The sequence below is a fragment of the Topomyia yanbarensis genome, chromosome 3 (genome assembly GCF_030247195.1).
Source record: "Topomyia yanbarensis strain Yona2022 chromosome 3, ASM3024719v1, whole genome shotgun sequence".
Lineage (NCBI taxonomy): Eukaryota > Metazoa > Arthropoda > Insecta > Diptera > Culicidae > Topomyia > Topomyia yanbarensis.
Window position 1 is genome coordinate 322,515,157 of NC_080672.1, and position 15,912 is coordinate 322,531,068.

The 15,912-nt window shown below is 39.8% G+C and overlaps 3 protein-coding genes across 5 annotated transcripts; 1 reads left to right on the plus strand and 2 right to left on the minus strand.

Annotated features, from left to right (window-relative positions):
- Nucleotides 1–3,836: 3,836 nt before the first annotated feature.
- Nucleotides 3,837–6,286, minus strand: LOC131693325 (nucleolar protein 11-like). Its single transcript, XM_058981049.1, has 3 exons — nucleotides 6,020–6,286; nucleotides 5,382–5,949; nucleotides 3,837–5,318 (listed from the first exon to the last, which is right to left on the minus strand). The coding sequence occupies exons 1-3, from the start codon at nucleotides 6,149–6,151 to the stop codon at nucleotides 3,871–3,873; spliced, it is 2,148 nt and encodes a 715-aa protein (XP_058837032.1). The 5' UTR covers nucleotides 6,152–6,286; the 3' UTR covers nucleotides 3,837–3,870.
- Nucleotides 6,287–6,441: 155 nt separating this feature from the next.
- Nucleotides 6,442–7,496, plus strand: LOC131693326 (vacuolar protein sorting-associated protein 28 homolog). The gene is made up of 2 exons (XM_058981050.1): nucleotides 6,442–6,594; nucleotides 6,651–7,496. The coding sequence occupies exon 2, from the start codon at nucleotides 6,678–6,680 to the stop codon at nucleotides 7,308–7,310; it is 633 nt and encodes a 210-aa protein (XP_058837033.1). The 5' UTR covers nucleotides 6,442–6,594; nucleotides 6,651–6,677; the 3' UTR covers nucleotides 7,311–7,496.
- A 5,063-nt stretch (nucleotides 7,497–12,559) lies between these two features.
- On the minus strand, nucleotides 12,560–14,809 carry LOC131692193 (UPF0389 protein CG9231). 3 transcript variants are annotated; one of them, XM_058979099.1, is made up of 3 exons: nucleotides 14,591–14,809; nucleotides 13,057–13,366; nucleotides 12,560–12,997 (listed from the first exon to the last, which is right to left on the minus strand). In XM_058979099.1, the coding sequence occupies exons 2-3, from the start codon at nucleotides 13,344–13,346 to the stop codon at nucleotides 12,790–12,792; spliced, it is 498 nt and encodes a 165-aa protein (XP_058835082.1). In that variant the 5' UTR covers nucleotides 13,347–13,366; nucleotides 14,591–14,809; the 3' UTR covers nucleotides 12,560–12,789. The 3 variants fall into 3 exon arrangements, with proteins under 3 accessions (XP_058835082.1, XP_058835083.1, XP_058835084.1); XM_058979100.1 differs by lacking the exon at nucleotides 14,591–14,809 and adding an exon at nucleotides 14,039–14,156; XM_058979101.1 differs by lacking the exon at nucleotides 14,591–14,809 and adding an exon at nucleotides 13,647–13,780.
- Nucleotides 14,810–15,912: the final 1,103 nt, after the last annotated feature.

Here is a 15,912-nt window from a genome sequence, read left to right on the forward strand (position 1 = left end):
TTTTCGAAATTTTCCTGCCCTGGTCCGGACCCACCCTGAATTTTTTTAACTTGTTGAGGAATTTTAAAATAGTTTTTTAATTGAATTCGTTCTGAACGCCAAATCATTCCAAACGAAATTTGACCACCAAAACTAAATTTAATTTAATGAGGACATTACATATTACGTATTATATAATGAACATTTCAAAATCGAAAAGGGCGGATCCAGAGAAAAATTTCGGAAGGGGTCCGAACCCCTTCCGAAATTTTTCTCTGGATCCGGCCCTGCCATGTCTCCAAGCACACCTTCTTTCCAAACAATTCCAAGTTTGTTCCGTCTTCCGCCGACTTTTCTTCCCGAAATAGATCAAGGTGGAATAAGCCATCAACAAAGATTTCTGAAGCAATTACTTCATCTTCAAAGATAACCTCTTCATCTGTTAAAGTAACCCCACAGATAACTGAAGTTTAGGCTCGATTTGAATCGTGTGTAAATACCCGCTATTGAAATTCCGAATAAATCAGACGTCTGAAACACGTTTGGCAAACGTTTGTAGATGGCGCAGTGATCGATACAATGCAGTTAGAGTGCAGCTGTCAAACACGTGTAGCAAACAGTTGCGCAGATGGCAATAGTGAAACACGGATCTCCAACAATTATCATTTCGAAAGTTTACACAGGTTTTTGAAACAATTTTGTTCTAGCCTAAACGTCTGTTATCTGTGGTAACCCTTTTACCATTTTTGCTAACCCTTTTAACCGAAGTAAGATTCTCTTCAAGACCCGTAAATGCAGAACGTTGTACAATTTCAATTATTTTATCGTATTGTTACCCACAATACTTTTTAATCGCATTTTATAAATTTTCGAAATGGCGATTGGCTTCTCCTATTCTAGGACGTCTTCTAGCAGCTTCTCATCGTTAACCATGTGGTCGCTTGCTCCCGAGTCAATCACGAATCTGACTGTCTTGTCGCGATCCGCTTTGATAATCATCGCTAAACTCTTTTTTGCTTCCATTTTTTGCTTCTTTTTAAACTTCTCTTTCTTCTCCGCGTTAAACTTTTTCATTAGCGGGCATTTGTAACTAAAATGCCCAGTTTCGTTGCAATCGAAGCATCTTGGCTTGAACTTTGAAGATAGCGCAATGGTTTTCCTATCTGCCTGCTTCTCTTCTCCGGCTTCAGCATTGATAGACATCCGTTTGATCTCCATGATCGGCTTAGCATACAGTTCTTCATTCGTCAGTACGCCTTTGATGTGGAAATCAGTAGAACATGAACTTTTTCCGATGCAGTAATTTTTGAGCCCATGCGATCTAGCCCGCGAATAATCAGATCGTGCTCATCAAAAATCATGGACAATTTGTCGTGATGTCTTTACTTGATGGTATACAACTGGTCCCGTATATTGACCATAGCATCCTCGATAGCATCTTTCGCATAGTCGAGTCCAATGAGTTTATTCAAAACATCATTGTTGATCATCATAACGATCTCGTCGAATGCTTCGACGTCGCCATCAAGCCGTTTTCTGAGCTTAGCCCTCCTAGCTGTTTCTAGCTCTTCCGAGGCATCTACTACAGGTTCGTAGAATTCTTCTTCGGGCGTTCATAGGAACGTGTGCTGGAGTTTTATCTTTATGAGATGATATTCCATTTGCCATTTCCAGGCTGGAAACCGCAACTCCGAAGCGTCAAATATCCATTCGCGGTTGACGCTATCGAAGTATGTCTTCGAGAATTTCCCTCTCGTAGCTACCATCTCTTCTTTCCTCGAGAGTAACCCTCTCGGCAGATCCTCCATCTTGCTGCTGGGTTGTCATCGTCAACTTGTTTCCGAAACGCTGGAGCTCGCTAGGTGCCGTTTCTTCCCAAAACGCCAATCTGTCGCTTCTGTCCGAAACGATGGTGCTCGCTGGCCGTTTCTACCTGAAACGCTGGTTTTCGCAGGAAGTCGTTTCTGCCCGAAACGCAGGTCTGGAGCGATAGTTCTCGCCAGCCGTTTTACCTGACACGTTTATCCTCCAAAATCAAACTGCAATAGTCCAGGTGGAGAGTTCTTATTATCTACTTAGTCCATGAAATATGGGTTCCGAATAACCTTCGATCGAGTAACTCCTGGGTCCATAATCTGTTGATTATACCGCAAGATAGCTTTATTTGGTTCTTGTTCATCAAGTTATATAATGCTAACATAGCTTGATATCGATTAATTTGTCATGGACTGTTTATCACAGTCCTTTATTGACTGCCGTTCCCCAGTCAAAAAGGGCAAGTTGCCGCCTAAGGGGGAGGGGGGGGGGGTCTATTTGCCAACTCGGATGTGCTAATTGTCCTTCAATTTGCCAGCAAATTGCTGGCAATTGGGGGGCTATTTCAAATGCAACATTTGGGCGATTTGCCGCCGTCATTTTTTTGTCGCCCAACCCGCCCTTAAATCGCCCCCAAATCGCTCACGGAACGCGCCATTTAATCGCCCTTAATTGCCTAATATGAAAATTAAAAATAATACTTATTTTCGGATTCATTATCTACTCACATATACTTACCAGTATACTAGGTAATCACCACCAACTTATAGGAAGAATCAAAGGTGAAATTGGTATTGCACACCAAAACTTATCACAATCTGACGTTCATTAAGACTTTAGGTCAGAGATCTTGTTTTACTATACTTACACACGATTCCACAATTTTCTACATTCGTTGGTTAAATGAAGTGCACTAGACAAACAAAATACAAATGAGAACACACCAATTGTTCAAAAAACAATTTTAAGCTTAAGCCAAACATGAACCGCCATGTTTGAAAAACGCAAAAAACAACCAAGTCCATTTCAGCCGCCAGAAAATTTGTCTAAGTATTGAAATTGCCTTTAAATCGCATTCGCCAATTGCATTAGTTCCTAGGGGCAATTAGCACAGGCTAGTTGAGTCAAACGTCAAACTTTTTAAATCGCCTGACCATGTTCGTCCGCATTTTTTTGACAGGGACCCTGTCGTACCCAATGTATTATATACAGGTATTGACTTATTTGACGTCTAGGACACCAACACGTTAGACAACATACATATAACGCGATGTTTTCAATTCGCCATCTGATTTAACCTCATTTGGCAAAAAATCTACCCGATTTAACCTCAATCTCGCACTAACACAAGATGGCACTTTGGTATTCGTAAAATGAATCTTACATGAGTGGTGTGCGTGTGAGTGATCACAGAATAAATCGACTTGCTTTCATCATACTGTTCGTTCCGCTCTCATTGAATCGTGTGAACGCTATGACTTCGTCCCGTTGTGCTTCTGGATTGTTTACATATTTTTGGTTTCCAAGCTAGCAAACCGTGTGTTCTGCCACTCCTATATTTACCTCATTGTGTCGTACCACAGTCAAAAAGGGCAGGTTGCTAGCTAACAGGGGGCTATTTGCCAACTCGGATGCGCTAATTGCCCTTCAATTTGCCAGTAACTCTCAATGTACTTGGGAGTCCGCACTGTGTGCCAGTCACCGACGCCAGAGACGTGACTCCACCATCTGACACACATGGACCGTAACAGCGTTACTTCCCTTCCGAAGGAAGACTTGACCAAAGACTTCAACTCAAAATCTAAACGTTCGCGGCTGGGATTGAACCCAAACCCATTGTGGGCGGTTACGCTTCAAACATTCTTTGACTCACCATCGAAAAGCCCTTCGACTAGCTTGGTACAAGGTGTCCGCTCCACGCGTTCCACTTACTAAAGTGTCGAATTTGAAGAAATCCATAAAAGTAAACGATTATTGATTAACTCGGATATTTTGGTTTCACATCAAATTTCGGAATGTCAAATAAAATGTTCTGATGCGTTGTGTAATGTACATATATTGCAGGAATCAATTATATCAGTACAACTGAATCGTTTCCACGCTATACCACTGATTTGATTGTCTTTCGTTATCTCTACCTTTACCTTCGGCCAGCCGCTGAATCTTTGGAGCAAGAGATTTAAGCTCTCTCAAACTGTCGATATGCCGTTCCACAGTATTCTTCAGCGTGACAATCTTCTCTTTGACGATGTTATCCCTCGAAAGAACAATTTGCTGGTAGTACGAATCAATTAACAGAGTGATCCATTCAATGACCTTTTCGTCACTATCGAAACTGTCACTGTTGGTGGGGGATTCCATTAGTTGAGCAACCGGATCGATGAGCAAAAACAGAAGATGATCCAGGAGATCCAACACGGTATTGAGTTCGATTTCGCTGCGAAGAAGTGGCAACATGACAGATCGATTCAAACTGCAAGATAAGACGATGTTCAGTAGATCATTACGAGCTTGATCCGAAATGTCATGACAATCGAGGATGTATTGGTTAGAAAATTCCTCTTTCTGCTTGGAATCTGGAAGTTTGACATCAGAGCATTTCAAAAGCAAAGATTGTATATCCGGAATTTCAACTTTACTTGGCTGAGGCTCTTTGCAAGCGAGAGCATATTTTAGAGTCGCTACCAGCGCCCGTTCAGAAATTGTACTGTATCTCTTCAGACACTTGGCAATATCCAGTGTTGCATTAGCTTCTAACATAATAGGAATAATTTTGTCCGATATTTCCATCTCACAAAATCCGCGCTCTTCTAACTCGTTGACGAAAGTTTCAAAGTTTTCGGAAAATATCAATGGCCCAATCGATCTGTCTACGTTACTCATCATGCGCATTTGAACGACATCCTCGGGAAGCGTTTCATCCCTAACAATATCTACCTGTATGTTGCTTCTGTAAACAATTCTTAACGACTCTTCAAATGTTTCCAAACTTTCGAAAACCTTGAACTTTTCTGTTTTCTGTTCTTCATCTGTGCTTTCTATTCTGTCCACGGTATTAACCAAATGACCCATAAAAGAGTAGCCTTCGTTGTAGTCACAATCCTCATTGATACTTTCGTTGTCTACATAGTTAGGCAGATCGAGACTTTTCTGTGTACCGACCATGTCGGAGAGCTGCTCCTTGCTGATTTTAAATGGAACCACAGCCAATGTCTGCCCAAAGGCCAGCAGAATGTGATTTTCGCACACCCAGAAGCGTGAGTTGCTGAAATACACCTTAAAAAACTGCTTCGCTTGTACCGCCTTGAACTGCACATTATACAGCAGCAGGGTTGCGCCCTCCTGATTCAGGTTGCTAGCGTAAACAGCGATGTAATCTTTGCTAATGCCAATCATCGATAGTGGCTGGCCGGTGTTGATCATGTTCAGAATAGAAATGAAATTCCCAATCGATTTCGACTGAGGTTCGGCTGTATAATCCTCCTCCAAGTTTAGGAACTGAGCAAATATACGTTTATCTGACCCTAAAAAGAGAAAAGTTAGAACAAAATCATTCACGAAATAAATGATTAGCTATGGATAATTACAGATCGTTATCAGCGAAGGACCTCCACTTCCATCAACAATACACTGTCCAACCAGTTGCACGTTTCGCTCCCTCCGTTCTAACTTGATCTTTCGAAACTCTCCGACTGGTTTAAGGTTTTCCTTGTTCAGAGGCACAAAATTCAGTTCCATCATACTACATTCCAAATCTTTCACAAAATATGTCAGCAATCTATCTCCGTTGGTGGTAACAGCCGTGCACACTTGCTGAATAGACGCTCGAGTTGGGTCAACGTTTGGCTTGCAGGGGATAGAGTCCGGATGTTTTCGGTCTTCATTTCTCGTAACAACCGCACTTTCCAGCGATTCACATGTACCGTCATCGTATACAACCAACACCTGCCCGTTGTCCAACGTAAGCAGCTCCAATATATTCCGGAAAAATTTCACCCTTTTCGCTTTATTGATATCGATTTGGTCCGCGGTCCAGCAGCGAATGTATCGGCTTCCGAAAACACCAACATACCTTTCCGAGCGAAAATCATAAACCACCTTGCTGGTAAGTCGCTCCAACGACGTCCAGCTGTGTTGCAGTTTCTGGTTGCTAAGCTGAAACCATTATTTTTGATAACATAAAAGAGTTGTTGAACGCTCAGCATCATTAAGCGTAATGTAATACCTTCACGACCTGAATGATGTTCCGTCCGAGTGTGTTGATTATGCAGCCAGAACCAACATCGCACGAAAGGCCAAGAAACTCACGAATATCGTTGATCGGACACAAACTGTAGTAAGCCAGCAACTTGGCCATCGTTTCCTGTTTTGTGTTTTGTCACCAAAATTGTTACAAAATAAGCAAAATAGTTACTTTTAATCTGTGAAATGGCAAAAACGTGGTGAAACACTATCATATATTTTGAAAACACGCGCCGCTATATAAACATGTCAAATGGATAGAACAGTGTTGGTGAAGGGGTGACACTCCCGGGAATTATTTGAATAAGTTCATGAGATTCATGATTCGAAATGCGAAGAATGAATCGAATGACTGCTCGCCCTGCTCGCACTTATGTTTTTATCGTTTTTATGCTTTGGTCTTCTTTTGTTTTTATAGCATTTTGACAGTGCCTGCCTTGTTGATGAATCATTTGCTTCGTGTAATAAACAAAAGGTTTTTTTCTATTTAATTCTAGTATAAATTAAATTTTAACAAGTTGAAAACTCATGTTAGTGTGTCATTTACCAAATTTTAAGGTAGCTACATTGGAATAAAATAGCAACAAGTCTTTTTAAATGTTACAAACCTATAGGAATAAAACTTGATAGCAGTTTAGAGAATGCAGGAAAATCGCCCCGAGTTGTACGAAGAGGTCAAACTTTACCGTCATGCTAGAGAACGCGAAAAGTACGATAACATGGCAGATCTGTTTGCGCTGGTATCGACCCTACAGAACCTGGAAAAGGCATACATCCGGGATTGTGTTACACCGCAGGAATACACTGCCGCCTGTTCGAAACTGCTGGTGCAGTACAAGGTAGCTTTCAAACTGGTACAGGGTGATGAGTTTCCCAGTATCGAGGCGTTCGTGAAAAAGTTTCGCTTAGACTGCCCGGCCGCACTGGAGCGAATCCGCGAGGATCGACCGATTACCATTCGTGACGATAAGGGAAATACCAGCAAATGCATTGCCGACATTGTATCCATGTTTATAACGCTGATGGATAAACTAAGGCTCGAGATCCGGGCAATGGACGATCTTCAACCAGAGTTACGAGACTTGCTGGACACGATGAACCGGCTGTCACTGATTCCGGACAATTTTGAAGGCAAGGAGAAAGTCTCCACCTGGCTAGCGACACTGAATTCTATGCAGGCCTCGGATGAATTGTCCGAAACGCAGGTGCGCCAGTTGCTGTTCGATCTGGAAGCGTCGTACTCGGCATTCAATAACCTGCTGCATTCGACCTAGGCCGCGGAGGAATTGTTTTTTTTGGTGATTATTTGATCTGCCATGAAACCGAGTGGATGATTGGAAGGATTGTTGAATTCGCTCGACATCCAGTGCCGTTTGCAAAAAAAAAAACCGTTTAAGAGTGTATGAAAATAGCCTATACCTATATTATATTTTAAAAGTTAATAAATATATCGTTTATCGAAGGACTACTATCATGATATTCGATTTATGTTTCACAGCCGATTTGATAAAGTATTATTTTCCGGAGTTACTGCGGCGATATTACCGGATTCACACCACCCTGTTCACATTAAAAAAAATCAATCTTCACTTGAGGAACGCCATATTGACCTAATCATGCATTGCAAACAGCACAACACAGATGACCAGGCGCACGCTCAAAAAAAAATAGAGAAAGCTGGAATTTTGGAGCATTCTGTCCAAAAAAATTTTCATTTTTATTAACCATTCTACTCTATGCTGCAAATCATACATATTTTACCCTTTTTTTCAAATGTAAAAAGTCTCAGAAATCGAACGGAACTTTGGCGACCTTTGTCAAAATACGAGAAGTTGGGGTTCTAGAGCATTTCACACTCATATTAAATTTAATCATTTTCTCGTCCATATACCTCTAAGGTTCAAATTTTCTTTAAAGTAACTTGATAAACGCGAAAAAATTCTAAAGAACAAAATAGAAGACTTACCATCGGTAAAAATCAGATACATTAGATTTTTTGACATTTAGTCTCGATTCCATATTTAATCATTAAAGCACAGTACAGCTCCATTTAGCATTAAATTACAGTTTAATTTACTATTTTCAGTGTGAAAATGTTCAGGAATCTCATGGTAAATGCTTCGTTTCAGGAAAAATACGTGAAGTTGGGATATTTGGCCCAAAGTCTTCTGTTTACGAATTTTACCGGCAACGTATCTGTTTCCATTTTGTTTCTTAGAATTTTCCACATTTAACAAGGTACTTTTAATTAAAAAAAAGATGGGTGGGTAATGTCTAGGACATAACCGGAGTGTCGTGACTACTCGTTTGACTTGTAATTCAAATCGAATGATACTCAATGAAATATGTGGGAATGTTTCAAGTTATTCTTTATAATAATTATGGTGGTTCTGAAAAGAACCTTTGTTGTTGGTGTCTGCGTTGATAGGGGATGCGCTGGATTCTAAGCTCGTTGAGGCATTCATTCATGAAATGAACAATTTTCTTGCTTTGAAATATCAATGTTAAAATCTCTCGAAATAACCATCGGAATCTTTTTCGTACAGAAATGAACGCGCTTAGCGAAAAACTAGGGGCGAGTAATGTCCGGGACATAACCGCGATGATCATATTCTTAAAATTCTGCTTGTATCTCTTTCAAATGGCTAAATTACGCATTAAGTTCGATTCACCGGGCTCATCGAAATTTTCCTGGGGATCCCGTTCGTTAGTATATTCAGCAAAACAATTTTATTACCGAGTTCTCCGAGTTGAATACAGATCAATAATTTCATATAATGATTTCAACAAGCAGACAATGTACATGTATGACAGGTGGGAGTGTTCTGAAGTGGTTTTAGTGGAGGTAACAACATAAAATCATGTATTGGACATTTTACAATGATTCTCCTTAACCCTTCAAAACCACGGGGTTGGCAGCAGAGGGTTAAGTTGTTTGGAAGAGATGACAGTTAATATATGATAACTAAAAATATAAAATTGTTCTATAAATTGCAAAGTTATTGCCGCGTTGACCTGAAAATTTGTCATTTTATTCATAAAGGAACAATCATTGAAATTATGTCAATTATGCTTTGCAAGATTTGAAATAACTTCAAAGTGTGGTCACGACATCCCTGTTATGTCATATACATTACCAACCCATCCTTTCATCATTCGTTTTGGTGTAGCTTTCGCTTAGTGGCAGAGTTGCGACATTCACTGATTTTCTTGGAAGGATTTGCAAAAACCTTCGAGTTTGTAGATTAGAAAAAACATTTTATTATGATTCCCTGGTAAAAGTACAGAATTAACAAGCGCAAACTTAAATAATACTAGTTAATAAAAGAAACTTTCTAATTAAATTCTTTTTGCATTTTGCATTCGTCCTAATAAGGACGGTTTGTAGATAACTACCTATGTTGATACAAGACGAGAATCTTTTGAAACAATTCAAACCTTGCCGACGATTGTTTTTACTGCGTACATACATCTTTCCCCTTTCGCAGCTCACACCGAATGAGTACGCTTTGCAGCCTTCGATATTTTGTTGGCAATTTTAGTGGAAGTTACTATCGCCTTTTCAGTGACTGCGTTTCCTAGCCTTTGGCTTTTTGGTCTTCTCACCTCCACCAACGGCCTTCTCACCGCCACCAATCGCGAGAAAATGATTAAATTTGATATGATTGACAACATGCTCTAGAACCCCGCAACTTCTCGATTTTTTCACGTTAGAAAAACTGCAAAAATGTATGATTGGCAGCATAGAGCAGAATGGTTATTAAGAATAAGGTATTTTTGGACAAAATGCTCCAAAGTTCCAGCTTCTTCTATTTTTTGTGAAACGTCGGTACTTTCATTACAATGCTAAAAAAATTTCTTTAAAAAAGGTATAAATCGTACATTTCTGAGTGCTACTTCAAAAGCTATAGCATTTAATTTTTTTTCCTCACATTTTTCCATAGCGCCAATATCAAAAACTTCAAGCGAAGCGGGCGGGGGTCTGAAATTGTCCAAATAATGTGAAATTTGGCATCTGTGTTTACTTTGACATTTGTCACAATATGAAGAGGGGGGGGGGGGGGCTTTGAGATTTCAAAAATGAGTGCTCTTTTGCAGTGCTCTAGCGCACGCATATAATCTTTTTTTTCTCTTAATCGCATTCATGCAAAAGGTGCGTTCAGAAATGTAATTATGTTCGCATCTGATGTCGCATATATGTATTGCGCACTTCCCACAAACCTGGACTCCGCACTTTCAAAGTGCGAGTGATCTGAAAACTGCGAGCTGTCAAAACACATGTATTTCCAGTGATAGAGATGGTACTTTCATAGACAGACCAGTCGAACTAACCAGTCTATGAGAAGAATTTAATGAAAGAGTGGTAAGTGCGCAGTGCGGTTAGAATCCAGTTTTTAGTGCCACAAACAATATAAGGGTGCTTACAGAGTGGCGGCGAGAAGCTGAGCTGGGGCTGGAACTGACATTAGAGTGCGAGAAACCTGCTTACTGCAAACCAAAGGAAGGATGTTAGAGTGAAAGCGGAGCGGATCGGCGCCGACTACCTGCTTTTACTCTGACAGGCTCCATTTGATATGCTGCGAGCAGGTTTCTCGCATCATACTGTCAGTACAAGCGCCTGCTCAGTTTCTCGCGGCCACTCTGTAAGCACCCTAAGGGACTCTTGTTGTTGCCGCGCAAATGAGTTAATTATACAATGTCAGCAGTGCATAAGAAATGCATCACTGCTACGCGTAGGGAACGTTGATGTTGATCTTAAAATCCCGAAAATGAAATGAAAAGAACACAGAAAAAGGGATCACTGTCTATTTACCAACCTCCCGCGCCTAATATACATAAGCGTGTCATACGCAGTCCGATTAGCTAGCTTTGGGTTTTTCCTTCTCACTTACTCTGCGGTTCGGATAGTAATAAAATCTTAGAAAGCGGTACAAATGTAACCGCATATTTTGTGAGCCCTTGCAGGACTGGACTAGGATTGAATAGCAGGAATCAGTATTGTGGTTAAATACGTCAGTCTTGAAGAGGCAGGGCCAAATATATAAGTAAACAAATAGGAATTGCGCCCTTCTAAGGCCATAGGAAATCTACACCGTATCTCAGGAGAATAGGGAAAAACTTAAGGACTAAAAGGGACAAATTTTCCCGTAGCGATATATGAATCGCGCGGGCAACGTGTAGCTTTAAGATAACTTTTGTAAATATTTTCTGAATAAATTAAGTTCCAAAGTTTAAAACAGTGAATCCTCATCAATAAGAGAAAATTCCTTAAAGTCAAAAACAGGAAGAAACAACAGTAGGAAAAGTGGCTAATTCAACTGGTAAGAAAATCAAGCGAACCATCCTTTTCTCTCCTCGTCGTGATACTTGTATTCTACTAAGTAGAAAGCGCCCGTCGATGTAGGTTAGAGGAAGGACTGTCAACGACGGATTATATGTTTAATCTGCAAAAAATTAATTGAAAATAAATTGCGGACTCACCGTTTGTTTGTGGATTTCAAGGCGGCGAACGATTCAGTGAAAAGAAATCGAGCTGTGACAGATAATGCTTACACTAGACTCTTGTATTCGGTTGCATGTTTCAGAAGTGGACTTTTACAATCGACCTTCATGAACTCTTCCTCCATTGGGCTTTTGGCGAGTTTAGCATCACTTAACCTAAAAACGCTTAGCCGCGTGTTCGATGTATCCTTCGAGAGAGAGATATACTATAGTTTCCATCCGTTCTGATAACTTCCAGTCCTAAGAAGAAACTCAGATCGCTAAGAGCTGTCATCTCAAATTGTTGCCATAGCGAATCATAGTCTATTTCTATTTCAGATTCGCGCGCGATGCCTACTAGAATGTTATCCACATACACAAGCAAATAGACACGGTTTCCACCGATGAACTTCGTGTAGAACCACGGATCAGCAGCACTTTGTTTGAAGCGTAGTCCCAGGAGAATGGAATGTGGTTCCAGCACCGCTCCGACTGCTTAAAACCTCTAGCGACAGACATACGACTCGTTATCATGATTGACCTGGAAACCCTATGGCTACATTATGTACAGCTCCTCTTCGATCAAACTAATAAACCACCAAGAGCGCTAGAAGACCACACTACGACTCTGCTTGTACCCACTAATCTACCACTGAGAAACCGCGTCTTCCTAACTATGTAAGGAATGAAGCCACGCGGATATTGATAACTGAAATTATTGTAATTACATTACTCTGTTTACTTCGTTTTCGTATTCAATCAATACCGTACGTCACTATTCAAAATATGGACATCCTTGCGAAAGAATAAAGACAACAATAATGGGATTCATCAAAATGGTGCAATTTCCTTTTATCACAGAAAAAAATTGAAATCCCTTATGTTGGTAAATGTTCATGATGTCATGATTAATTGATTTTAAATGATAAGATAACTGGTGCTAATAGAATTGATAAGAGCTCCCGCGGCAGAAACAGCATGAAGTACCTACAGTAAACTTAATTGTCAAGCCTTTATTATGGCTGTAAAAAAGGGCGAACAATTAAAGTTTAAATAATATATTTGCGTGTATTCAACCAATATCATTCACATATAACTGCGGTAAATAAACTTTCTGAGTGAAGCCAACTGTTCATAGTTGGTGTGACTACCCATAGCTGAGGCTGCTTCTATATGGCGAAAATACGCTTCCAGCCGGTTATGCGATACATTTCCCAATCACTTTTACTTAAAACACAGTGATCGTTCGAAACTTTAGGTAAAAACTATCGATTAGTTCTTCGACTGAACAGTCTCCTGGCGAGGCTTTTCATTGTACTCCTTGTGCCAGTCGAGATTCATTTTCTGTATCGTATCGCCACGCTCCTGTGCTTTTTTGCCAGTGATGATCATCAAGATGCAGCCGATCACCGTTCCAATCATCATGTAGTTGGCGACTTTGATACGAACTTGATTACGACACCGTTCCATGACATCTTGACTGAAAATGAAGATTGTGTTAGATGGTCAATCAATAACTGTCATGCAATCGTGATGTACTTAATAAGAGCCGGGATTTCGTCGATCGACTTGTATTTTTTTGTAAATACAAGCATCCTTTTCTCGAGTTGGTTGGGGGAGTGCGTGCGGGAACCAAGGTTAGTCGTAGCACTGTCTGATTGCGACGCACTGGATGCTGGACTACCCTTTTGCGATTCCTTAGGCTCCATTGCGCCTGTCGAGTACAATGCTGTCTGTTGGCTACGTGCAGCCAGCCCGTTGAGCGATCGCAGTTGGCGGGTGCCGTTTGTAGCGATACGTGCCAAACCCCATGCGCTGATGAAACTCATCGTTATGATCGGCAGTTGATCTACGTGCGAAAGCATAGCAGCCATTCAGTGGTGTTGATCGAAGGACAAGAAAAAGAGAAACAGAGAGAATTGATAAGTGGATCACCGGTCGGCTTGTTTGTAGACTGAGAGAGCGGTAACAGCATCCATAATTGAGGTACCGGGTGCCGGTATGCTGAAATATGCACGTATGCACATTTGTATCGTATGCACTAATATTTCGATTTTAGTTGTAGCAATTTAAATGTAACAAATAGAACACGTCATTTCAATATTAATGCTGAAAAGAAATTTAATTACCTGTGTATATATTGCCAAATTAATTAACATGACGGACAACAAGGTCGATGTGACAAAACAGTTGAACTAATGTTTTGTGTGTACTGCTATACCCAGTTGTCACCCGTGCTTAAACTGCTTCGACTGTTCTAAAGCCGACACGATTACGTAAAGCAGAACACATACTAATAGCATCGTTCAAGGTCATAATTTTTTGACACAGCAAAATACCGAAGTAAAGCAGACACGCGAAATCCATCATCATTATCATTAAGGCTCGACAATAGAGAAAACTTCAGACAGTATAATAGACAATGCTCTATTATACTGTCTGAAGTTTTCTCTATTGTCGAGCATAAAATTTTTACATGTTGTCATAAAAAAATCCTAAATTATTGCTGAATAAATCTTACAATAATCACAAGCTTTTGGTGCTTTGTATAGTAGCTCGAGCTCGAGATAAAAATCTACAGTATCGAGAACATATCGTCACTGAGAAGAATCGAAAGGTATACACCTGATAAGTGTACTAAGTCAATGTGCACTACTCAGACTATATCATACATACTTGTATGGGTACATCATTTCATATAAATATTATGTTTCTTTTGCATGGGTACGGAACTGATAAACGGCGCAGAACAAAATTTTTTTTTTTGATTAGCAGCTGCTACCATTGCGGTGTCTCAAAATAAATGTAGCAAGTCATCTTTTCTAAATGATCGTACTTTATGATGCAAGAACCGACTCTAAAAGTTCGTTCAGAATCGAATGACAAAATATACCTACTGATTGATATTTTGAAGAACTCAAATAAATCTTTGAGAAACGTACCAACATAATTTCCGATCTAGTGTTCACCTATGTTAGAATAGAACAGTGAAGATTACACAATCTTGTCATTCAGCAGAAAATAGATCCCACCTATGCCTTAAACCAGCTCCGTTTTTATTTTTACAACGTACCTGTGTCCGATTATTGCAACTGGGCTTTTTATAAGCTACTTTCACTTATACTTGATCGACGTATTGCTCTATGTATCAATGCTTCCAGGACACGACAAACTAAAAGTGATGGATGATTACAGATTTATATACAGAATAGATCACCGAGATCACTAAACGAGACTGTTGTTTTATGCTGATGCGTAGGTGCGCTCTGCAGAGATACCAAAATAATGACACAGTGAGCGAACTGTCAACGATCCGATCAACCGCCTGATTAGTTCATTCATTCGATTTCATTCCGCATGTTCATTCTTAATCTAGCAGGCCAGTGCAGTACGGCTACTTGGGGGTACGATGTAGAACAAGAAAAGTGCATATAAGGAGAGTGACGACACTGTCAAAATTGGAACAATGATTGTATGTCAGTGTCATTCCAAACGAGTCAACTGCATGTATTTTGAGAGGTCGTTTGTTCGTTTGGAATATTACTGACAGATAATCATGACAGTTGTCTTCACTCTCCTTACATACACTGGTGAAAATAACAACCATTTTTTTCAGCGCAAAATTTTTATTATTTACACGCCACCAAAAAAGTACTGAATATTACGTACTTTCAACCCAACTAAGGCCTTCCATGCAGGAAGTCAAAAATAAGTAAAAGAGCATAACTGATTTTTGAGTTGATGTGCATTAACTAACCGTTGGGTGAAAATCACTCAACGGAAAGAACGATTTTTCAGTGAGATTTACGGGTGTAGTAAAGTGCGGATTATTATTAAGTAACTAAAATAGACTTACCTGAGCATGTATTTTCCTACCATGTCGATTCTCGGTAAATTCCGCTAAATAAAAGAAGGCCTCAAAAACTTTTCTTCAGGAGCATCCGTGGAAAATTCTGAAAATCCTCTTTCCTTCAACTACATATATGTATATGCCTAGAAAAATGCAGAAACTATATTAATCATGAATTATTATATTAATTTAATAGTCTTACTTTATTTTTGCAGTTTTTCGTTTGAAAGCTATCACACAAAAACACATCTTTTTTTTCACCCAACGTTAAGTTTGAAGTTCGTGGATAGAACTGACTCGCTGGGTAGAAAAAACTTAATCACAGAGGTAAAATTTACCTAAAAAATGTAAACAATACGGTTTACTTACTATTAGGTAGTTTTAACGTCACCGTTCAGTACTTTTTTGGTGGCGTGTATGTACCCGAACAGAAAGTAATATCGAAATTGATCGTAGAAATGTTGAATTTACAACAGTTTTATTTGTTAACAACAACTTTTCTTGTAACATCAATGTAGTTATGATGCAGTCCTTCATGCCTCCAA

Coding starts and splice junctions, on each gene's coding strand:
- LOC131693325 (XM_058981049.1), bottom strand. CDS start 6,151: ATGGCCAAGTTGCTGGCTTACTACAGTTTGTGTCCGATCAACGATATT. Junction 5,950..6,019: donor ACATCATTCAGGTCGTGAAG/GTATTACATTAC, acceptor TAATGGTTTCAG/CTTAGCAACCAGAAACTGCA. Junction 5,319..5,381: donor TCCTTCGCTGATAACGATCT/GTAATTATCCAT, acceptor TTCTCTTTTTAG/GGTCAGATAAACGTATATTT.
- LOC131693326 (XM_058981050.1), top strand. CDS start 6,678: ATGCAGGAAAATCGCCCCGAGTTGTACGAAGAGGTCAAACTTTACCGT.
- LOC131692193 (XM_058979099.1), bottom strand. CDS start 13,346: ATGAGTTTCATCAGCGCATGGGGTTTGGCACGTATCGCTACAAACGGC. Junction 12,998..13,056: donor GAAATCCCGGCTCTTATTAA/GTACATCACGAT, acceptor CTTCATTTTCAG/TCAAGATGTCATGGAACGGT.